This window comes from Carassius carassius, chromosome 15 (assembly GCF_963082965.1).
Source record: "Carassius carassius chromosome 15, fCarCar2.1, whole genome shotgun sequence".
Taxonomy (NCBI): Eukaryota; Metazoa; Chordata; class Actinopteri; order Cypriniformes; family Cyprinidae; genus Carassius; species Carassius carassius.
The window spans coordinates 29,749,207-29,773,975 of record NC_081769.1 but is presented as its reverse complement, the minus strand read 5'-3'; the positions used below and the strand labels follow the sequence as shown (position 1 = coordinate 29,773,975).

Genomic DNA, 24,769 nt, shown 5'->3' with positions numbered 1-24,769 from the left:
AGGAAAGTCTTGGAAGTACAGTTGGCAACATGTAATACGAGGATATGCAATGCTAGAGCCTTTATGCAATGGTTTTTTATGTAAGCAAGGTTGAATCATCCAATCAATGACACTGGTTTAGGAATGTACAGTGTGAAACTCTTTTCCCCTACTATGGTAGTCAAAGGCTACCAGCAACTGTTCCACCAAAGATTAAAACGTAAAAACTCTGTCATTAATTACTCACACTCATGTCGTTCTAAAGTGTAAGACCTTTGTTCATCTTTGGAACACAAATTAAGATATTTTTGATGAAATCTGAGAGCTTTCTGACCCTCCATAGGCACCAACGCAACCACCACATTCCAGGCCCAGAAAGGTTGTATTAAAATAGTATTTGGTTCAACCTTAATTTTATGAAGCTATGAGAATACTATGACAGCAGCACCACATACATGGGTGTTACTCTCACGAACATGCAGCGGAGAATGACACAGACGAGAAGAAATGGTTGAATAAAGTTATTATTTTAGTTTTCTTTACTCACAAGAGTATTCTTGTAGCTTCATAAAATTTACGGTTGAACCCCTGATGCCACATGGATTATTTTAACCATGTCCTTACTACCTTTATGTGCCTTGATCGTGGTAAATTGTGTTCCGAAGATAAATGAAAGTCTTACGGATTTGGAACGAAATGAGGGTGAGTAATTAATAACAGAATTTTCATTTTTGGGTGAACTACCCCTTTTAGGGTATGAACATCAAATGTCAATATTTATTTTTGGGTGAAGTGCATTATGAGCAGTTAGAAATGTTAAACAAGATACCAGGATTTTGAATGACCCACGATTAACCATTTCAAGTGTGAAAAGCCCTAAGGTTGATTATATGTGTCATTGTGTTCTGAAATATGTCTGCAATTCATATAGCAATGAAGTATTTCTGTGTTCATGGCTCTACTATTTTTTCTTTCTTTCTGACACAACCAGGGATCCAAACCAAAAATACGACCAAAGGGAGGAGAAGGCGGAGCGTTCGCAGTATGCCCCAGGGGAGGGCGGCATGCCACGATCGCCGTCTGACTACGGGGCCGGAGACCGCCAGTGTCGGGGAGGCTACGGCCGCTCCTATGAGGACGCAGAGGTAGCACGGAGTGCGTTCCGCGCTCGACGGGGCGGTTGGCACTCTCAGGAAGAGTATCCACCCGAACCCGGCTTCCTGGCTGATGGCCCACCCCTCAGCGAGCACGAGCTTCAGCGGCAGCGGCAGGAGGAGTACCAGAACCGCTACCGCAGTGACCCGAACCTGGCCCGCTACCCGGTCAAACCCCAACCTTACGAGGAACAGATGCGCATGCACGCCGAGGTTTCGCGTTTCAGGCATGAACGGCGACACAGCGATGTCTCCCTGGCGTACACAGAGATGGAGGAGCCCTTGGGGCCCCTGCGGGGTCCCCCCTACTCCCCGGGTCCCGGACACACCCACTGGAGGTCCAACCACAGTCCACCCAGCGTGGACTCCCTCTACAGGCAGCAGCACCTGGATCCTGTCTCGGCCGTAAGGAAGAGTAAAAGAGAAAAGATGGAGAGCATGTTGCGGAATGACTCGCTCAGTTCTGACCAATCAGAGTCCGTCAGGCCGCCGCCGCCCAAACCTCACAAGACCAAGAGGGGCGGCAAAATGAGGCAGGTGTCCCTGAGCAGCTCAGAGGAGGAACTGGCCACTACACCGGAGTACACCAGCTGTGAGGACGTGGAGATCGAGAGTGAGTCTGTGAGCGAAAAAGGTAATGCAGCTTTTTCATAATTGATATACTATGTACGTACACTACCATTCAAATGTTTGGGGTTGGTAAGATTTAATAGTGTTTTTGAAAGAAGTCTTTTGTGCTCACAAAGGCTATGTTTATTTGATTCAAAAAATACAGTAAAGCAGTAATATTGTGTTTATATTTTTGATATTTCAAAATCTATTTGAAATATTTTGAAATTAAATTTATTTCTGTGATGGCAAAGGCAAAATTTCAGTAGCCGTTACTCCAGATTTCAGTGTCACACAATCCTTCAGAAATCATACAAATGTGCTAAAGAGACATTTATTATTATTATCAATGTTGTTGCTGACAGTGTGGAAACTGATAGATTTTTTTTAAGGATTTTTTTAATAATTAGAAAGAACAACATTTGTTTGTAACGTTATTTCTTTTGTAACATTATTATTATTTACTGTAACTTTTCATCTTCAATTAATGAAAAGCATTGCTGAATGAAAATATTAATAAAAAAAAATACATTTTACTGACCCCATATGTTTGAACTGTAGTGAATGTTAATGCATTGAAGCTGTATTGCTATCAGTTTGAAGCTTTTGCTAATATTTTTTTATGGAAGTAACAAGATTATGAATACTTTCAGAATAATATTTTTTATGCTGATAACCTCTAATTGATGCTGATGTTTCACAGTGTGCGTGTGTGAATGGCTTGTGTGTGTAGTCAGGGAGTGTTAGTAGAAAGGACTCCTTTCAAAAGGAGTCATTGTGTGTGATTATTGATTATTTTATTGGTTGTTTAAAATAACTTGTTAATTATGCTCCAACAGTGGTGTTCATTTACAGTATGTATGACTTGTGTGAGTTGCTTTCTACTTCTGTATATATGTGTGTGTGTGTGTTGTGTTCTCTCGATTGTCATCCAATGACAGATATTGCTGGGTCTTGGCTCCCTAAGATCAGATGTAATGGGCTGTGTTACATAACAGAGGAATAACGTGTAAAAAAGAGAGACTGAGAGAGGAAAGAGAGAAAATGATAGAGAAGCAAGGAATAGAGATGATTTTGTATTCTGATAAATGTTAAGATAAAGATTAATATTAAAGGTGCACTTATTTATCTAGTTTTAAACCCAAAGAAATTAGTAAGGCAATGAGTATTAAGATCACATGACTAGCCGAATACTACTTTTTGTCACTTAAATGTCAGTAAACCCCCTATTATTACATTATTAGACAATTTCTCTGTTTTTTTTTTCAAATGCACTTTAATGTATGTATATGTGCCTTCTGTTTGGCAGTTTCCTTTCATATAGCGATACAGTTGTTATATCCATTCAACTCTTTTTGTTCTGAATTGCGGGCAAAAATACATTGTAACAAGCTTGGTGTAATGTATCCAAAAAGGCAAGATTAGAAAAATGTTGATTACACGTTTTTCCTGGTACTGCAACGTATTGGACTATTTTATGACATGCATATGATATGCATTTTTGCATATTAGATTGTGAGTTTTGAAGTTGCGTGATTGAGTCTGGATGATGGAGGCGGGATGGAGAACTGCATTGAGAACAAATGCCCGAGCCACTTATATAAGCATCCCGAGGACAAAACCCAGCGTACAGCTCTACATTATTGATGTTCCACTTTTCCAGGTTTCATAGCCACACTTATAACCAGAGGAGAGGAGTAACGCTCTCTCTGAAGGTCAGGTGGGTTTTAGGGAGGAGGGGAGAGCACATCAGGCCAGATAAGACTGCCTTTCCCGTCAGCTTTATCGCACATGAAAGCCGAGCACAGTGGAGATACGGCACAGGGATAGTAGCGTTTCTGCATGATAACAACCAGACAATCAGTCATTGTACTGGATTTCATCATTGTAATATTAGTTCAGCTGATTTAAATACACACAGTTATGGTGTGTGTATTTTTTGTTTGTTGTAATGTTAAAATACTCTCTTCTATTTCAGTGTAATGTGCTAGTTCAATAACCACAAGTAGGCTGATTGCCCTGAAAAGTGTAAACAGTGGTGCTTTCAAAACATTTATTTTGTTTGTTTGATTGGCTAGGTATAGCAACAGTGGATCAGCCAATGGTGCAAATTTGAGGCGGAGCTACCTGTCTGTGTGACCAATAGCAGATGGACAGAGTAATTTTGGTTTAAAATTTGACTTGAAACAAACTATGCCTAACTGATGTGAATTATTATTGATTATATAACCCCCCCCCCCCCCTCCCCCCAATTTTCTAAGGCTTATCCCATTTCTACTGGTCTCCGCTGAACTCATGTAAAAATACACTCCTTTTCAAAAGTTTTTTATTTTTATTTGTTTTTTTATACTTTTATTACAATTATTTCAATTAAATGCTGTCCTTTTGAACTTTCTAATCACCAAAGAATCCTGTAAAAAAAATCTTAATCTTTCTACAAAAATAATAAGCAGCACAACTGTTTTCAACGCTGATAAAAATAAGAAATGTTTCTTGTGCAGCAAATCAGCCTATTAGAAAAATTTCTGAACGATCATGTGACAATGAAGACTGGAGTAATGATGCTGAAAATTCAGCTTTGACATCACAGGACTAAATTATATTTAAAAAAATATTAAACTAGAATACAGCTATTGTAGTAATAGTTCACAATATTACAGGTTTTACTGTAATAAAAAAAAAATGCAGCCTTGGGAAACAAAAAAGCCTTCTTTTAAAAAGGACCTTTTGACCCCTTTTGAACGACACCTTTTGTACAGTAGTGTACAATTTTATGATTATTGCTTATTCAGACATCTCGCTTGATGCACTGTTTTGCATACTGTATAATATAGTATGGAAGTACGCATATTCTGAGGCAGTGAGAGCTGGGTTTGGAAAGTACCACAATGATGCAACCTTCCAGTATAGTATATTAAATTAGGTAGGAAAGAATTTTAACGCTTTTTTAAATAATCACTTTGGACATCTGATGTTTTGGACACTAGTTCAGATCAACTTGAACTGGTTATTCTTTTTTGATTTGTTAAAGCAGACTAGCAGACAGTTTATATTTCAGTCTTCCTTATTGCAGGTTTTGACATTATTTGTTTTGCTGTCTGACTGTGAGGATCAGATGTAATGAGGTGAAAGCAGGTTACCATGGCATCCGCTTGGCTGCAGGCCTGTTTTCGGATCAGGATAAGCCACTGTGATTGGCTCTCGGCTCACTCTGCATTCAGACCTGCTCTCAAAGCAGCCATAAAACCTTGTACGATTCATGGCAAATTATGTAATGGACAAAACATTTGGGGTGGAGCTTTCCCCAATGACACATTACAGATATAATTACTGTCAACTATGCATTTGATTCATGTCTCCTGCTCTTTAAACTGTCAGCAGAAACACCCTGAAATGGGATGGCCTACACTAAAGCTTTGTAAAAACGTTAATGTGCAGTAGGAGACCCTCATGTGATTTAGTGTAGTGTTCTTTCTCTATTTGTTCTTCTCTCTATTGATCAGCAGATGTGCAGACAGAACTGGAGAAAAGGTTTGAAGGAGTCGGTCAGGGTTACATTCATGTTTCAGTACTCTGTGTTCTTAGCAGACCTAGTAATTAAAGAGACATGTGCATCAATATATTACCCATCATTATACAGATTTACAGGATTAACAGGTTTATCTATCATGGGTGTAGAAAGAACTATAATATTTTATTAATGTTTTAATGAAATGAAAAAAGTAAATAATAATATTTTTTAGTAAATAATTATGACTAAAAATTATTTGATTGTAATTATTTGCATAGGAACCATTGTTAAAATTGCACTTTTAAAATGAGCAAAATATAGCACATTAAAATTCATAATTATTAGAAATGTATATATTTTTTTGACTAAAAATGTTGACAGTAGTGAACTGGGTAGGGCATATAGAGCATGCAAATGAATGACATTCATTCATTGTGAATCTCCCATTTCCATGTCATGCCAAAGGGGAACCGATCAGATCGCATCTTCAGTTTTAGGCAATGCTGTCCTGTTTGGAACCTTCATGGAGACAAATATCAATATTCATTTTATGATTGCACGCAATGTCACTCTCTGTGGTCTGTGTCTCTCCCTGTTCTCCTGTCCCCTTCACTTGTAGTAAAAACAGCATCAATAATTAATGATCCAATTAATAGTTTACACTGGGTTTTTATTGAGTTGTCAGAGTGATGGAGAACCATGCGCTAGCGGCCTGGGAGCTGTGCCCAGGCCTGAATCAGCACTTCCGCCTTCTGCCGAGATCGTGAGAGCGAGAGAGAAATAGATCCCAGAACGTAGCCACAAAGACAACTTCGCTTACGCTTTTACTAGAGAAAGAGAGAGAGAGAGAGAGAGAGAGAGAGAGAGAGAGAGAGAGAGAACACAGCAGTGCTCCAGGAGAATAGCGTGGTGATAGTGGACATTTGGGACACAGATAAGTGGAGTGTGAATGTGCACTGGAATAATTGTAGCTGCTGTTATTGTTTGGTCCCAGGTTAATTGGGCCACTTTTGTCATTGAGATACATGGAAAAACATGGCCTAATTCGATTACCTGGTTTCACCAAATAGTTCACCCAAAACTGAACATTCTGTCATCATTTACTCACCCTTATGTTCCAAACCTGTATGTATTTCTTTCTTCTGTTGAACACAAAAGAAAATATTTTGAAGAATTTTGGTAATCAGACAGTTGCTTTTATCTATATTATGGAAGTCAATGGCTATACCAGCAACTGTTTGATTCCAAATTTGTTTCAAAAGAACTTATTTTGTGTTTAACAGAAGAATGAAACTCATGCATGTTTGGAACAACGTAAGGTGAATAAACAATGACATCAGGTTCTAAATAGTCAAATGGGATGAAATACTTTTATTTAACTAATATATGTATATATATATATATATATATATATATATATATATATATATATATATATATATATATATATATATATATATATTAGGGGTGTAACGGTACGTGTATTCGTTTCGGTACAGGGCTTTCGGTACGGTGCACGTGTGTACCGAATGACCGAATGCAATATTTTGTGTGCGGAACATATACATTTTCGTGTTTCCAAACGAACATATTAAGTGGCGGAAGTCCCTGCAGCTGATTCTAAGGCCGGTGTCACACTGGCTGCGTGGCGTGAGCGTGGCGTTTCTGCTCTGTGTCAGTTGCGTGACGGCTGCCTCGCGTTTTCTGTGTCCTTACACACAAGAATCGTGCCTGACGCGGCGCTGCTCCTTTTGTAGGTGACATAGAGGGAGACCACCGACAGACCAGGATCTTGTCTTCACGACAACACTATCTATACTTAATGTTGAGCATAAATGAAAGTGAAAGTGAAAGTGACGTGACATTCAGCCAAGTATGGTGACCCATACTCAGAATTTGTGCTCTGCATTTAACCCATCCGAAGTGCACACACACAGAGCAGTGATAACACACACACATACTGTGAACACACACCCGGAGCAGTGGGCAGCCATTTATGCTGCGGCGCCCGGGGAGCAGTTGGGGGTTCGGTGCCTTGCTCAAGGGCACCTAAGTCATGGTATTGAATGTGGAGAGAGAATGTACTCATACATGTACTCCCCCCACCTACAATTCCTGCCGACTCAAGACTCGAACTCACAACCTTTCGATTGCCAGTCCGACTCTCTAACCATTAGGCCACGACTTCCCCCTTTGTATATAAAGCCTACTGATAAAGGACACCGTCAACAGTATTGACGGCAAAATAGACTATGTTTGACAGGTGCAATATGCCAGTGTGTCACCGGCCTAAGGTTTTCAAAAGGCATCACGCGAGTGTGAACATCACTACAACTAGGAAAAAAACGATTGTAATTCAAACGCAGCTCCTGTTGGCATTTAAAGGGACCTTTGCTCTTAATTCCGATCGGGCCAACGCAATAACGAAATCTGAGTAGGTCTAAAAACTGAAACAGTTGATGCTGCACTTTACACTTTGGAAAAGTTATATTTTTAAAATATGAGCAGGCCTACAAGACTGCTGCATGATTGCTTGCTCTTTTCATCTGATGTTTAAGACTTGTCTAGCTGATCCTATCAGATTTAAACTGAGCACTAGTATAAACTAGAGCAGACAAGATGTTTTCATATACCTATTGCATGGTATTTGATGATGTCATATTTGCTTAATTAAAACTAATTCTATTAAAACAATATTTAAATAAAGCTAAAATAATATAGAGATTTTAAATATTAGCTATTAAAAACTTAAAACCAAAATTAGAAATAATGAAAATTACGAACTGAAATAAAATACAATAAACACACTAACTAATACAAGGACTAAAGCACATAACAAAGTTGCTAAAATTGAAAACCGAAAATATAAAAATACAAGATAAAATATCCAAATATAAATAAAAAATATATCTTTTTTATCTGTTTTCTAAGCTACTAAAATAGCACTGTTGATAATATATCTGTTATTACATTTAGATGTATGCTGTATCCAATCAAGGCATACTGTATGTGATTTTATATTCGGACAATGTCATATTTGATCTGATCAAGCACTTTGTTATATTTAATGGTTTTATATCTGATTATAAAGTCATATCGGTTGGCGTCATATTTGATGATGCCATTTCCAGTGCCATTTAGTGTTATACCAGATGATGTTATATCTGTCCAAATACAGGAACGCAGTTCAGAGATTTTAAACTGAAGCCAAGTCAGGCCGCTCAAACTTGTGTGTGTGTGTGTGTTTCCTTCAAATTAAGCGTATTACAGCCCAGTCCCAATATCTTTTCAGATCTTATTAGTCAGACGTAGAAGATAGCGACTTCAGCCAAGTTTTTCCATTTGACCTCTTCTGTAGTTTTCTTCCAGTTAGCAGGGGCAAGTCGTTGGTTTTCTTGCTCCTTGCCGGAATTGTCATAGTTAAGCCTCATAAATATGGCTATGAGCATAACAATTAGTGTTTAGTAAGTGTGAATGTAAGTATGAGTGTGACTAACGCGTTTAACAGTATGACTGAGTGAATTTAGTGTATCTTTTCCCCACGTCTATGTTTTCTTGTGTCCTCACAAACTACTTCTGCTGTCTGCTGTATGTGTGTGTGCTGTGACTGTGTGTGTGTGGCACTCGCAGGAGATTTGGATGGCCACTGGTGGGATCATACAACGTGGCATAGCAGCGATGCTTCCTCCATGTCTTTGGTGAGACATGCGGAGCCTAATGTCCCACCTCTTTCTCTCTCTTTCTCACTCTTCTCTCTCTCTGTCTCTCTCTCTCTGTCACTCTTTGTCATTTCATGGTTCTTTTGATTTATTTTCACTTCTGCACGTTTTTTTTCTGTTTTTATCCCATGTCTGTAGGGGACAGTCAAAGGGGAAAAAGACAAACTTTTGAGCAGTCACACACCTTATCTGAGGGCCAAAAGAAAATGGTGCGCTTTGGGGGCCACTCTTTGGAAGAAGATGCTGAGTGGTGTGAACCCCAGGTTAAAGACTCGGGGGTTGATACATGCAGTAGCACTACCCTAAACGAGGAGCATAGCCATAGTGAGAAGGTACTGGGACCTCTCTAGCCTGCACTGGTTTGATTTCAATTGATCTTGTTTTGTTTACTTCATTTTGTTCCATTTTCACATGGTCTTTGTTTCGATGTCGCTAATATTAGGTCAGATCTTCTTTTTGAAAGTTACAGGGATAGTTCACCCACCCCGCCCCCCCTCCCCCAAAAAAGAAAAATTCTGTGTAGTTCCAAACCTATTTGACTTTATTTTTTCCTCTGTGGAGTACAACAAGTGATATTTTTGAAGATATCCAAGCTGCTATTTTCCATAAAATAAAAACAGACAGTGACCAAGAGCTGTCAGTTTTCTAAAAAGAAAATAAAAGTTTGACTTTTATGCAATATTTCATTATATGGAAAGAGCTTTATGGACATTCTCCTTTTGTGTTCTGTGGAAGGGAAAAGTTGAACAATTTTGATTGAACTATCCCTTTTTTAAGTTGTAAAAAGTTTTCCTGAGTTTTTCATTTCTGTTCTTCTGTGGCAGTAGCTGGGGAGCCTCTTGCTTGCTCTGTTATAATTTGCTTCTTAGCTGCAGCTGCCGTAGTTGACATACAGTAGCAGCGAATCACTCCACCATGTGACTGTGTGTTCTGTCATGGCACTTAGAGAATGTGGGTTCCCCCGTCAGCTGCATGCCCTCTCAGCCTCGTGTTTTATTGCTGTGTTAGTGGCCCCGTTAGCTGTGGTAGGGCCCCGGGCCCCAGACCCCTCACTGGTTCCCCCCTCTCCCACACACTCACGCTCCAGGAGACTCGCTCCGAAACACACGCTCACTCGCTCAGAGACGGCCAGCTAGAATTCGTTTTGCCACAAAGTTTGTTTTTCTTTTTTCCCTTTCCACTGTCATATTCCTTTGCTCTCCATGTTATGGGTCACTGGTTTCCACTGTTTGTGTTCGTGAGCCTTTCTGTGCTGTTCTCCTCACTTTCAGTTTGAACATCATCTGTTTCTTCTTTCATTACTGTGGCTTGTGTTTGCTGGATGTGGTGCTGGGGTTCGGCTGTGGTGATGGAAGCGGGATCTGTCCGCCGGGGGGGCTTTTCTCTGCATGTGATGGGTGCATGTCACTCCCTCGAGATCACACAAACTCTACACCACCTAGAGCCAAAAAATAATATTTATGAAGCATTTATGAATGCTCTGGATTCAGTACGTGTTAAGCTCTCCTAACCTAATTTTGGCCATTTTGTAAAAATGCGCTAACATTCAAGAAATTCATACTTTTGTTCACCAAGGATGCATTAAATTGATTAAAAGTGACAGTTAGGAGATTTATAAGCTTTCAAGATTTCTATTTCAAATAAACACTGTTCCGAAGATTCCTGAACAATCCCAGATTCCATAAAAACTGAAATATTGCACAGCAGTTGTCAACACTGATAATAATAAAATGTTTCTGGATAAAAAAAAAATAATAATAATAAAAAAAAAAAAAAAAAAAAAATATATATATATATATATATATATATATAGGCATATTAGAATGATTTCTGAAGGAACATGTGACACTGGAGAAGACTGGAGTAACAATGCTGAAAATTCAGCTTTGTCATAGGAATAAATACATTTTTATATATATTAATGCAGAAAATTTCCAAATATGCTAATAAAGACTTATAAAGTACAATTTACCAGAAAATACCATTTCAGTCATTTTACTTACATTTCCACAATTAATTCAATGTGTTACTTGCCTTTTTTAATATTTGTAAAATTTCTTATCAATTTCAGTGTACAACCCGAATTCCGGAAAAGTTGGGACGTTTTTTAAATTTTAATAAAATGAAAACTAAAGGAATTTCAAATCACACGAGCCACTATTTTATTCACAATAGAACATAGATAACGTAGCAAATGTTTAAACTGAGAAATTTTACACTTTTATCCACTTAATTAGCTCATTTGAAATTTAATGCCTGCTACAGGTCTCAAAAAAGTTGGCACGGGGGCAACAAATGGCTAAAAAAGCAAGCAGTTTTGAAAAGATTCAGCTGGGAGAACATCTAGTGATTAATTAAGTTAATTGATATCAGGTCTGTAACATGATTAGCTATAAAAGCTTTGTCTTAGAGAAGCAGAGTCTCTCAGAAGTAAAGATGGGCAGAGGCTCTCCAATCTGTGAAAGACTGCGTAAAAAAATTGTGGAAAACTTTAAAAACAATGTTCCTCAACGTCAAATTGCAAAGGCTTTGCAAATCTCATCATCTACAGTGCATAACATCATCAAAAGATTCAGAGAAACTGGAGAAATCTCTGTGCGTAAGGGACAAGGCCGGAGACCTTTATTGGATGCCCGTGGTCTTCGGGCTCTCAGACGACACTGCATCACTCATCGGCATGATTGTGTCAATGACATTACTAAATGGGCCCAGGAATACTTTCAGAAACCACTGTCGGTAAACACAATCCGCCGTGCCATCAGCAGATGCCAACTAAAGCTCTATCATGCAAAAAGGAAGCCATATGTGAACATGGTCCAGAAGCGCCGTCGTGTCCTGTGGGCCAAGGCTCATTTAAAATGGACTATTTCAAAGTGGAATAGTGTTTTATGGTCAGACGAGTCCAAATTTGACATTCTTGTTGGAAATCACGGACGCCGTGTCCTCCGGGCTAAAGAGGAGGGAGACCTTCCAGCATGTTATCAGCGTTCAGTTCAAAAGCCAGCATCTCTGATGGAATGGGGGTGCATAAGTGCATACGGTATGGGCAGCTTGCATGTTTTGGAAGGCTCTGTGAATGCTGAAAGTTATATAAAGGTTTTAGAGCAAAATATGCTTCCCTCCAAACAACGTCTATTTCAGGGAAGGCCTTGTTTATTTCAGCAGGACAATGCAAAACCACATACTGCAGCTATAACAACAGCATGGCTTCGTCGTAGAAGAGTCCGGGTGCTAACCTGGCCTGCCTGCAGTCCAGATCTTTCACCTATAGAGAACATTTGGCGCATCATTAAACGAAAAATACGTCAAAGATGACCACGAACTCTTCAACAGCTGGAAATCTATATAAGGCAAGAATGGGACCAAATTCCAACAGCAAAACTCCAGCAACTCATAGCCTCAATGCCCAGACGTCTTCAAACTGTTTTGAAAAGAAAAGGAGATGCTACACCATGGTAAACATGCCCCGTCCCAACTATTTTGAGACCTGTAGCAGAAATCAAAATTGAAATGAGCTCATTTTGTGCATAAAATTGTAAACTTTCTCAGTTTAAACATTTGCTATGTTATCTATGTTCTATTGTGAATAAAATATTGGCTCATGTGATTTGAAAGTCTTTTAGTTTTCATTTTATTAAAATTTAAAAAACGTCCCAACTTTTCCGGAATTCGGGTTGTAGTTAATTTCTAATAAATGCAGCCTTGGTGTGCATAAGAAACAAAAACATAAAAAAATTACCCCAAACTGGTGAATGCTACATTAAGTATAAATGACTTCCACATGAAATTTATGGGGCAAGGCATTACACCATTACTGTTTATAAAGTATAACCACTTTGAACATTATATATGTAAAGTGATTGCAATGCGAAAGTCGTTCAGTTTTTTGCATTACAATATAAAACCTTTTTAGCAGTATTTGTTCAACAATTAAGGATTTTGTCACATTTTTACATGAAGCAAACTGTGTCCACAGGAATAACGCCAGTAACATGTAACAGAATTTCATTCATGTAGAAATGTCATCTCACCAATGAAAGGACAATTTAGACAACTTTATAGCTCAGAAAATATAATATAATATAATATATATAATCACTTTAGCAAGAATGCAAGCTTTACGATTTTGCTTTTAAACCATCTGGAATGCCTTGCCCCATAGACCTCCATTATATTTTTTTCTACTGTAAGCATTTTGGTATTTTTGTACCATCTGAAGGACGATTCAAAATTATTTTCTGTAAGTGACAGTATGTCATAGATGTTGTCCGTATAGCTTAACTTTTGAACCCAGATCACTAATATAAATCTGTTTGAGCATTATTATAATTGAGGCATTAATTGAATTTAAAAACATTTAACAATTTTAACTTGCAAAACATGCATTTTAAGACTAAGATTAATAGACATTTTAAACAAAACTAAGAATTTTTAAGAATTTTCAAAAAAGAAAATTCTGTCATCATTTACTCATTTTTAAGATTTGACAGCGGGAGAAATTCAGCTTCTAATAGTGACTGACATTTCAGTTTGTTCCTCATGCTAAGCTATCATATCACTTCAGAAGACTTGGAATAGAGCACATAGTCGCTTGGATATGGACCACTTTGCACTCTAGTTTCCGGTTTGGCCATATGACTCATCAGCAGACTGCCACTATTTTCGATTTAATTTTGTTGTATAGAAAACATCTCCTTACATGATTCACGGAAAGCAGAAATGACATGAGTAAATGATGAGAGAATTTTCATTTTAGGGAGAGCTAATCCCTTAAGCCTCTAAGAAACATTATTTGCTTTGTCCCAGATGTGTGGCTTGAAACACCTGCAATCACAACAGAGTTTGTGCGATAAATCAGATGAAATCATCTCGGCCTTCCCCGCACCAGCACTGGCAGCTTTCTGTGTGTTCTGGAATGATGTTTGTTGTGGTTTTGACCTGACAGCACCCGGTCACATGGCAGCCCTCCAAAGATGGAGATCGACTGATCGGCAGAATCCTGCTCAACAAGCGCATGAAGGACGGCAGCGTTCCCCGCGACTCTGGAGCTCTTCTGGGACTGAAAGTGAGTCGCTTCTCCTTCCTGTGTGGGCATGATCTTTATATGATTTCGCATATGGCTGTTTAGTTGTAATAATGGCAGTAAGTCATTCCTGCTTTAGTAGTTCACCCAAAAATGTAAATTTACAGAAATTTTCAAAGATGTAGATGAGCTTGTTTCATCATTGGAACAGATTTAGAGAAATTTAGCATCACATCACTTGCTCACCAGCAGACCCTCTGCAGTGAATGGGTGCCGTCAGAATGAAAGTCCAAACAGCTGATAAAAGCATCCTAGTAATCCACAAGTTATCCACTACACTCCAGTCCATCAATTACCATCTTGTGTGATTGTTAAAAAAAAAAAGCCCTCTATCCATAATATTGCTTTCTCTGGTGAAATATTTGCCTCATCTGAATCAGGACAGAAATATGCACAAATCAAGCACTGTTTACATGCAAAAACAGCCCAAAGCAGCTCCAATCAAATCTGTTGATGTGTCAGTGAAGACACAGACTCATCTTGGATGGCCTGAGGGTAGGTATATTTTTTAAAGCTTTTTTTCCATTAACTATTCCTTTAATACAAATTCTATTGATAACATTTATGTTAATTACTATAGATTTTTTTTTATAATTTCCTACCATTTTTATAAAGCAGAAATATCCATTGTGGGTCTTCTAGAGAAATTAAACATGGCCATGGATTGTAAAGCGTTAATATCATAAAAGTTAAGTTGATTTTATTTTGTTTTTATTTTTACATAAAACTGAAGTCAATGTGAAGCATGTTCATAACCCATTTTACTTCAGTAATCTGAGTAAAACAATTTTAAAAGTGGATTAAGTTATTTAAAAATTATAAATTATGAACGAACATTTTATTACTTGCCATAATGAGCACTGATAAAATAAGGTCAGAAATATTCCATTCATTTCAGTGATTTATTTTTCCACTATAAAGAACCTTTTGTGCAGTCAGGGTTCTTTGAATGTTAAAAGTTCTTCACAGATCCATCAATGCCAATAAAAAACTTTATTTTTAAGAGTGAATGCATATTACTTTTAACAAATGTGAACCGAGAAAGTATAAAGTTTAATAGTAATTTATTGTTGTCATTAAAAGAGCAAAAAAAAAAAGCTCTTGCACTGGAAGTAAACAGAGCTGTGCACTTCCAGAAATGCAAAGCTTGTATTTGTTGTTAAAGCACTTTCACATGGATTGTTCAGCGGAGTGGAGAGAAACATAGAATCATTACTGATAACAAACTTTCTGAATGGCTGACTGTGTGTCAGCTCAGTGCTACCGTGTGCATTATATTCGTTACCAGCAGCAGTTTGTCAAACACACATACACACACACACACACACACACACACACACACACACACACACACACACACACACACACACTCACAATCACCCTCGGCTCCATTCCACTCATTATGTAAAGCCGTCTTTATCCAGGAGGCAGCTCGTAATCTTCTTTGTATGTTTGCATTGGGCTGCCATTAGTGGGGATTTGATTTGTATGATGCTCACAGAGCGATTGGTCACGTGGTTTATGGAATAGACCTCCAGGCCTTTTCAAACAGTCGTTTCTTTCAAAAGCATGGACAGAAATAACATGCACACCCTCGAAAGTCTCACTTTTTATTGTTCAGTGTAAACTTGTGCAGTTTATTTTGAAACCGATTATTCTTTCTGAACTCTAGGTCCTAAACAAAATCAGACATGAATAAAAAAGCCAAGAACTATTAAATATGTTTGACTTTTGTAGCTTATTTTAACATGAAGCTCTATGGTCGTGATACTTACAATGCCAGTAAAATTTCATTGCCATTTCTTGGTAGAAATGTTGGCACAACAGCAAAAACTAATATGCTGTAGTTTCAGCATGACTAGTTCATTATCTAAACATTTTACTTTTTTTTTTTTTACAGGTGGTTGGAGGAAAGATGACAGAGTCCAGGCGACTTTGTGCATTCATCACCAAAGTAAGGAAAGGGAGTTTAGCGGATACAGTTGGGCATCTCAGACCAGGTACATGCTATGTTTCAGTATTTCATATACTACCATTCAGCAGTTTGGGGTTGGCACATTTTTTTCAAAGGCTTTGGAAAGAAAACAGAATTGGCCCAAATTTTTTCATGGTAGTCTGACAGTTTGTTGAGTGTTTGATAACAGAGTTTTAAGTGATTTTCTTGTTTCATAGGTGACCAAGTCCTTGAGTGGAACGGCCGAAAGTTACAAGGAGCCACATTTAAAGAAGTTTACAATATCATTTTAGAATCAAAGCCAGAGCCTCAGGTGGAACTAGTGGTCTCACGACCCATTGGGTACGGCGTCCTCTACAGTGTTCTTCAGTGTAACGTGAAATGAACAGAAATAACATTTACAAATATTCAGTTACTGTGAATACAAAAGATCCAACAGATGCCTCTAATATAGAAGATTATGCTGATACCGTTAAAAAAGACAAACTTAAAACCTCCTTTTTAATTGAAAAGAAAATATGAAATATAATTGCAAACTTGACATATGGCTTCTGATGAATAACAACAAAGTGATGCAATGTTTTATTGGGTTCATAACATTAATAGTGGACCCCAGGAAAAAAATATAAAACATGTCTGATTTGAACCTTTAGAGTACTTGCTGGCTCAGATGAACAAGCAAACAAAACTGCTGCCCTCAGTTTAGCCCTCCTAATCACCCTAATTGTAATTGTAAAGAGCGTATGACCAAGTGAACTCTCTTTAGATTGTGAATTTGGGCTGCTGCCACAAACTTCACACCAAGACTAATGTGGCGCTCAGGGTCATTGAAGCACATGTCATTGATTTCTCTGTGCCCCTGTCATTGCAGCGATATCCCCAGGATACCAGAAAGCACACACGCACAACTGGAGTCCAGTGAGTACATTTTCTCAGTCTAGCGTGTATAAACGATGAGATTCTGTGAGACATTAATGAGACATTTCAGCAGCTCTTTGAAAGAATCTCTTATTAATTTGGAGTTGTTCTACTTCACGCTGAATCTCTTCTAAGGTTCGAGTTCATTTGAGTCTCAGAAGATGGAGCGCCCCTCCATATCCGTCACGTCTCCCATGAGCCCCGGAGTGCTGCGGGATGCCCCTCAGTACTTATCGGGACAGCTTACAGTAAGTAAACACATCTTTGCAGGGGATAGAAAGTGTTTTGATCAGTATGTATTTGGATGAAGAGTAGCAATAAGTTTCCCAAAAGCTTGTGGAACCAAACCACATTTCCATCATTCATAAAATATATAGATAAAGTGAAGTGACATGACAGGTGGCCAAGTTTGGTGACCCATACTCGGAATTAGTGCTCTGCGGTGGGCAGCCATTTATGCTGCGGCGCCCGGGGAGCAGTTGCTCAAAGGGACCTCAGTCGTGGTACTGAAGGTGGGTGAGAGCGCTGTACATTCATTTGCCCTACTGACAATCCCTGCAGGTATGAGCCTTGAACCCACAACCTTTGGGTTACAAATCCAACTTTCGAACCATTAGGCCACGTTTTCCCCCCAAAAAGGGCTTACATTGCTTACACATATAATTTGCATACCATGTGCTTTAATTTGGTGTACTAACTTCTTATCTTCATCAAATTCTCAGACTTTTCCATTTCATTTCACTTAAATGGCTTTGAACAGAGATGAAGCATTGGATCAGCAATCAGCAGAAGCTGCATAGTCTCCTCAAACCTGATCAGGTTACAGTCAGGCCTCATGTAGCCCATTATGTCTGTGTGTAAAGATACCCAGGATGCTTGTAGAACATGATGAACTCTGGTGTAAAGTGCACAAGCTGGTTGATTTAAGCACAACAAATGAAGTGTGGGTTATTCCCTAGATGAAAAAAATCAATGAATTCCACGAATGGCGGACCAAAATGGGATTTTCCAGTGGCTAATACCGTTATCTAGAAAGCAGGGGTGGCTAATGATAGAGGATATATGTATAGATAGATGGATGGATGGGTAGTTTTGGGTCAATACCACTAATCTCAAAATGAATTGTGTATTATTTATATTAATAAAAAAAAATGTTTTCTCATATTCTTGTTCTATATCTCTCCAAATTTGATAATTTCTAACACTATATGGTGTGTATGTGTTTGTGTGTTAAATAAAAATCTTGTCACTTTGTATTTTGCTGAGCGGGAGATTCAATGTAAACAGCCATGTTGTCCATGAAGAGATGGCCCAATGCGACTTTTTAGAAGAAAAGACATGACATGTCTGTCTGTCTTTTAAAACAATACTAATTTTTTACAACCCTCTACCCTCTAGAACCAAGTTAGAGGGTTGTGGGACGCTCTTTGGGAAACTGCTCTAGACAATGCACAGGAAGTATTCAATCCTAAGAGTCTTGAGCATTGATCACTAATTTCCCAATCTCTGAGCAAGAGATTGTATCCAAGTGAAAATACGAAAAATAAATAAAAATGTTCCAGTGCAGTATGTTCCATAGCCATTGTCTTTGGATTGAATCTCCTTTCGGCTTTCTTAGTGTTGCATTAACAACTGGTATTGTCATTTCAGGTTTTAGTTTTATTGCATTTCTCTTCATTGTTGTTTTTCATTCACTTTACGTACCCAGAGCCAAAGCCTTAGTAGAAGAATTGAGCCTTTTAACCCTAGAGTTCAGGTAATCGTTGCTGTCTATAAATACACTTCTCTTCTATTGCTTTAATTCATTTAATGCACAGTAGAAAAATGACTGCATTTCCAAAACAGTTTATTATCTCAGTTTGAGCATTCAAAGACTTCTTTACCTATTCATTTGGTGTTGCTGTTTTAAGCATATTTTATCTGAATGTAAGGCATAAATCATATGCATGCAATGAATTAGCACAAAAATATTTTAAGAGACACCCGAGTGTTGGCAGATGTGGAGTAATGACTCTAACTCTGTGAGACGTTCACCTGCAGTGTTTGCCCCGGCAGACGAGTACTGTGTCTCTTTAAATGTTTAGTGATTGCTGAGTTTGTCAGGACATAAAATTTGATTCTTTTTCCATGTAACATGAAACTGCATTGAATCCTGATACTCATCCATACCGTTTAGAAAGAAGTGATTCAGAGTACTTTCATTCCTTTGCTGACTGTTTCAAAAACTATTGTTTATTTCACATGTAATTATACTAAATCGGTACTAACATTGCTGGTAGTTTCATGTTGCAGTTAAAAGGATATGTTAAAGGTACTGTAAGTAATTGTACGTTTAAAATATTACTGCTAAGTGAAAAAATATATAATTTTTATACATAAAATATACAGCCTGTCAGAAATCTAGCAAATCAGAAAGTCTCTCTGCCTGTCAGTCATTTTGACATCATGGTGGCTGACATGTTTTTGGAGAGTGGAGTTGGATAAAGGGCTATTTCAGTTGCAATTTCACAGCACCTTTAACAATCCCTGTTTTACTTGTTTTTATTTGTTCTTCAGGGATGTATTAAATAAGCAAATTGTACCTACAGTACTTGTAACAGCAAACATGATGTGAATGATTTTAAGATTGTAGCAAAAAATCAAAAAACAAATGCATTGTAAATGTCAACATTATATCTATAGCTCTTCACATATCCAATGGTTTTCAGACCTTTTCCCTCAGCAATATTGCAGATTTTCTATTTTGGGCAACATTATTTTCCTTAATGCACAGCAACCTCTGGTCCTTTTGGGGATTTTTGTAATGGTACAGTTTGTTTGACTTAGCTCTCCTTGTAACACTTTGCCTTGTTTGCATTTTTACATAAAATATGGAACGTCCTTCATTGCATGTGTTACTCTGCGGCCTGAGACATTTGTAGGCATTTACTTTATAGAAAGAGTTATGTACCTATTACTACAACCAAGTATGGCCTCCGGCTTAGAAGATCTAGCATTTTGTTTGTTGTTTGTGTTGTTTCTGTGTGTGTTTGACTTCTAAGTATTTTTCTGTCTTTTCCATACTTGTCTGACAACCAAGCTTGGTCTGTCACGCATCTTAGCATGTGCAATACTCTATGATACAATGCATATCAAACTCTCTTTTCTTAATGTGTTTAAATGAAGCAGCAGATGATGTGAAGCTTGAGAACACAAGTCCCTCTTCATCTCATGCAGGCTGTGATTTTTGTCCCCCTGCAGGTCAAACTTTGGTATGACAAAGTCGGCCATCAGCTTATCGTCACCATACTGGGGGCAAAGGACCTGCCTTCAAGAGAAGACGGCCGACCACGCAATCCTTACGTGAAGATCTACTTCCTCCCTGACAGAAGGTGAGATTAGGGCAGTAATGCCAATAAGACTCTGTGCAAGACAAAAAAAAAACCATGGTCTTGTCATCAAACAGTTCAATATGGCTGTGTTCAGAATGGCACACCTTAATCACACTATTTTAGCTGTATTTAATATGTATATTGTGCACAGTTTCTATATTATGACCTTTTTGGCAAAATGTGCCGTATACAAAATACACTGAAATATCAATGCAGTTGTAGTATTATTTGTATGTTATTACACTTGTTATTAATAATAATATTTTTAGCTTTTATTTGAATGAGTTTCATTTATATATATATATTATATATATATATATATCAGTTCTAGATTTTTGTTTGTTTTTAATTATAACTATTTAGGTTTTATTTTGTAGGTTTAATTAATTTTTATTTCAGTTTTGGTGTTAGTTTGTATTTATTTCCAGTTAGTAACTTAATGCTTGAGCTTCAATTTTTTGTTGTTTTCCAAGGCAACATTTCTAATATTTATATTTTATTTAATTTCAGTAATATTTAAGTTAATACTTATATATATATATTAATATATAAGTATTAATACTTATTATATATATATATATATTAATATATATATATATATAATTAACAATAATAACCCTGTGGGATGCTATGTCCCACCATGCAATGATAAAAAATGTAACTTTTTTTTTTTTTACTCTCAATATGATTTGACTGCCAAGATAACATTTTAATAAAAAATCGGAGCAGTATGCAGCAAGCACTATGCTAGTATTCCTTTCTGAGAGCAGTCTATAAGTAGATCTTACATGTCTCGCTTAACATTCCCATATTCCCATGGTATTCTTCAGCTTGTTGAGTTCAGTGTTTGTTCACGGGTTCTTTTACCATGATGGTAAATAAAAACAGTTTGAATAATTGTTTCTCCAGTGACAAAAGCAAAAGAAGAACAAAAACTGTAAAGAAATCACTAGAGCCCAAATGGAACCAGACCTTTATGTATTCCCCCGTCCACCGGCGGGAGTTCAGGGAACGCATGCTGGAGATCACGCTGTGGGACCAGGCTCGGGTGCGAGAGGAGGAGAGTGAGTTCTTGGGAGAGGTGAGGACAAAATGAATCATCAGTCAAGTTTATGCTTCTTCTGCCAGTTGATCACTTCTTTTTTTTTTGCGTGCTATTTAGTGACATATAATTCTAAATTGATCTTGCTACAATATTAGATCTAACTAGTGACAGTTAAGTTCACAAAATAGTATGCTTAAATAATTATAATAGTAATACTAATATTATTTATATATATTCTAATGCGTATTGTGTTATTGTTGTAGTTAACTTTTAAATCACACAGTCACGTTAATAATCTTACCTTTAGAGGTTCAGTGACATGCATTGAATTTGTTTTCGGGATAAAGTGGATATGTCGTCATGCATTTAAATGTGAAGCAAATGTTTGTGTGTAGATCCTTATAGAGCTGGAAACAGCACTGCTGGACGATGAGCCACACTGGTATAAGCTACAAACACATGATGTCTCATCGGTACCCCTGCCCAAGAGCTCCCCCTGCCTTCAGAGACGAGCGCTGCATGGAGACAGTCCCACACGCAGACTGCAGAGTATGTCTCTCTCTCTATCTCCCTCTATCTCTCTGTTTTGGGTTTTGGGTGAACGATTCCCTCACTGATTATATTTTTTTGTCTAGTTTTCTTAAAGATGTATGTGATTAGTTTTGCGATTCTTCCTTGTCAGAACTTGTATGACAGCATTTACGCAAAGATATTAAAAAAGTATCTATGATTTGAACTTCAGTAGCCAAAACAGAGGACATTTTCAGAATGAATAAACAAATGAAAACAGCTTATGTTTCATGCTTTCATAGAGTACTGTATGTTTCAGGCCTAAGATCACACACATTCATAAGTGCTCAGTCATCTGAGCTGAAATCTGAAACACTACAGCTGTTGGTTTAAGCAATTGTGTCCTGCATTCATTGTTTTCTATCTTGACCTGGTTATTTCTGCAGCCAAAGGCCCGTTTGTGTACAGCTCAGGTAATGACTGCTGCATGCTCAGGCTGATCCTCTGGGTTTCACCGTGTGTTTTTATACTGGATCCACCCTGCTGTCCCTCTCACTCCCGTCAAACACCGAAACAAACACTGACCAAAGTGGACCATGTCCTCACACTGCCACCCTTTCCCACAGTGCCCTCTGAGTCTCCCCAATGCTGCTGTTTTTCCCTCTTTGTTGCAGATCAGTTCGATCTCTTTATATGAAATGTAGTGAACACAGGCTTCTGTTTACTGTTATCATTACTTCTAGAAGGGCTGGATGGTATGAGGAAAATTCATATACAACATTATTCATTTTACGTTATGTTAATGGTCACAATATAATTATTTTGGATAGAAATTAAACAATTAAAAAATGTCTATAAACTACAGTTCAAAAGCTTGTGCTCGGTGAGATTTATTTTTATTTTGTAATGTTTTTGAAAGAAGTCTCTTATGCTCACCAAGGCTACATTTATTTAATTAAACATTTAGTAAAAACTGTAATATTATGAGACATTATTCTATTTTAAGAGCTGTTTTCTATTTGAGTATATTTTGAAATATAATTTTTTCTTCAGTGTCATATGATCCCTCAGAAATCATTCTAACATGCTGATACTGCTGAAGAAATATTTCTTATTGTAAGAAAATTCTTATTATTATATTGAAAACAGTTATGCTTTTTATTATTTTTATGGAAACCATGATACTTTTTTCAAGATTCCATGATAAATATAAAGAGGAAAGGATAAAGTTTTTCTGTCAGTTTTAATCAATTTAATTTAACCCTCACTGACCTCAGACTTTTGAACAAAAGAGTTAATTAATTTATCATGTGTTAATTTATTTTTTATTTTTTACTATATACTGGAAGTTGATGGCACAAACCAAAATGTATCATTATTCATTACAAATTAACATGAGCTATTTAGTTCTCGTAATTTCAACTTTATTTCTCTTAACTTAATTTATATTTATACATCAGAAATACAAAATGATATCTCACAATGTGACTATTTCCTTTTTTTTACTTTATCTTATAAATGCATAAATACACATACATGCACATAAGACAGTGAAAACGTATTTCTTTCATCACTCCTTTTGTCAACATTTTTTTGTGCAAATATATATTCTGATGCATAAATAATGGTCAGAGAAAACACTACAATTTTCTGTCATTCTAGGGCAACCCAGTCCTAATTTGTAGTTTTCCCTCCATTTGTAGTTACTAATTCTGCATAGCTGTGATAAATAATATAATATCTAATATCCCGCCTTTGTGTGCAATGCCTTTGAATTAGTTTAGTTTCTTCTCTTTTAAGAGTGAGTTTTCTTGGTTTTTGGTTGCTGTGTTGGTTTTGTACTTGCAGCACCTGTTTTTAAGCATTCAAAGAGACAGAAGCAAAGGAAAATCCTCACAAATCATGTTCACTCCGGTAATTTTCTCTTCACTGACAGCAGTTAGCTAATCGTTTTGAAAAGTGTCACTAAAGAGCCATCTTTTTTAATATGTTCCGACATAATTAGGATATTATGAAGACATCCCTTACAAAGATTTAACAGGAACTGGTTCAACTGGATGATGGGTGGTTATTAAAAATGCAGATTTTGCACTTACTTTAAGCTTCTGACATTGATGCATTGCACTACATAAGAAAAGTCTTATGTGTGTAACCCTAACAAATCAGTAAGACAGGTCACAAGAAAACCTCAAGTGATCCTTTCTAAGTTTGTGAATCTCTTTTGACACTTCGGTGTACGTGTGTTTGATTTAGTGATTTAAAGAGACTGATTTATAGACCAGAGAGCTGAAGGAGAAAAGAGGACAGGCGAATGAAATGAGAGCAGGTTTATTGCTGGCTTGTCAAGGGTCTGTTTGGTGGGCGAGCGCAGGCTGGGTGTCCGTTCTGGTTGTAGTTGTGTGAATGGCGCTCGGCAGATTAGCTTTCATTCTTGATCTGAACTGAGTGATGGAGCGGCCGCTTCAGAGTGTCAAACTCGGCAAACGTCAGCGTTTTGTTCCTCGTTCGGTTTGTTCCTCGTGACTGAAGCGAAGGGAGAAGAAGATCCATTTTCTCATGTAATACAAAGCTCAGTCTGGCTCATTCTTGTTTTGTGGGTTTGGAAGAGAGAGAGATGTCTGACTGACATGTTCGTTTATCTGTAAGTAGTCTGAAATAGACTTTTCCAGTGCAGAGAGCTTCTTTACCACTTTTTATGAACGTCACAGAGGAAGATGAATGAACAGCAGTGTTTGTCAGTTGTGGTTAAGCAGTTACGTTGCAGCTGCCTACCTAGACCGCGATTCAGGGCATCAGGAATGTTATACCAGTGTTGTTCTAAAGACATAAAAAACTAAACTATTAAATCCAATTTTAACTAATTGAAGTAATGCTGATGTAAAATAAAAATAAAAAATATTAGGTGGAAAAACAAAC

At 37.4% G+C, this 24,769-nt stretch overlaps 1 protein-coding gene across 1 annotated transcript in view; it reads left to right on the top strand.

Moving 5' to 3' along the window:
• The first annotated feature begins 969 nt into the window (after nucleotides 1-969).
• The window catches only part of LOC132157949 (regulating synaptic membrane exocytosis protein 2-like), a 98,354-nt gene continuing 74,554 nt past the window's right edge, over nucleotides 970-24,769 (top strand). The window contains exons 1-10 of the mRNA XM_059567192.1: nucleotides 970-1,767; nucleotides 9,111-9,304; nucleotides 13,918-14,037; nucleotides 15,956-16,055; nucleotides 16,228-16,351; nucleotides 16,881-16,927; nucleotides 17,063-17,175; nucleotides 20,168-20,298; nucleotides 21,208-21,379; nucleotides 21,739-21,892. Of these exons, the coding sequence (XP_059423175.1) occupies nucleotides 1,044-1,767; nucleotides 9,111-9,304; nucleotides 13,918-14,037; nucleotides 15,956-16,055; nucleotides 16,228-16,351; nucleotides 16,881-16,927; nucleotides 17,063-17,175; nucleotides 20,168-20,298; nucleotides 21,208-21,379; nucleotides 21,739-21,892 (1,879 nt within the window). The 5' untranslated portion in view covers nucleotides 970-1,043. The remainder of the gene's footprint in view (nucleotides 1,768-9,110; nucleotides 9,305-13,917; nucleotides 14,038-15,955; nucleotides 16,056-16,227; nucleotides 16,352-16,880; nucleotides 16,928-17,062; nucleotides 17,176-20,167; nucleotides 20,299-21,207; nucleotides 21,380-21,738; nucleotides 21,893-24,769) is intronic.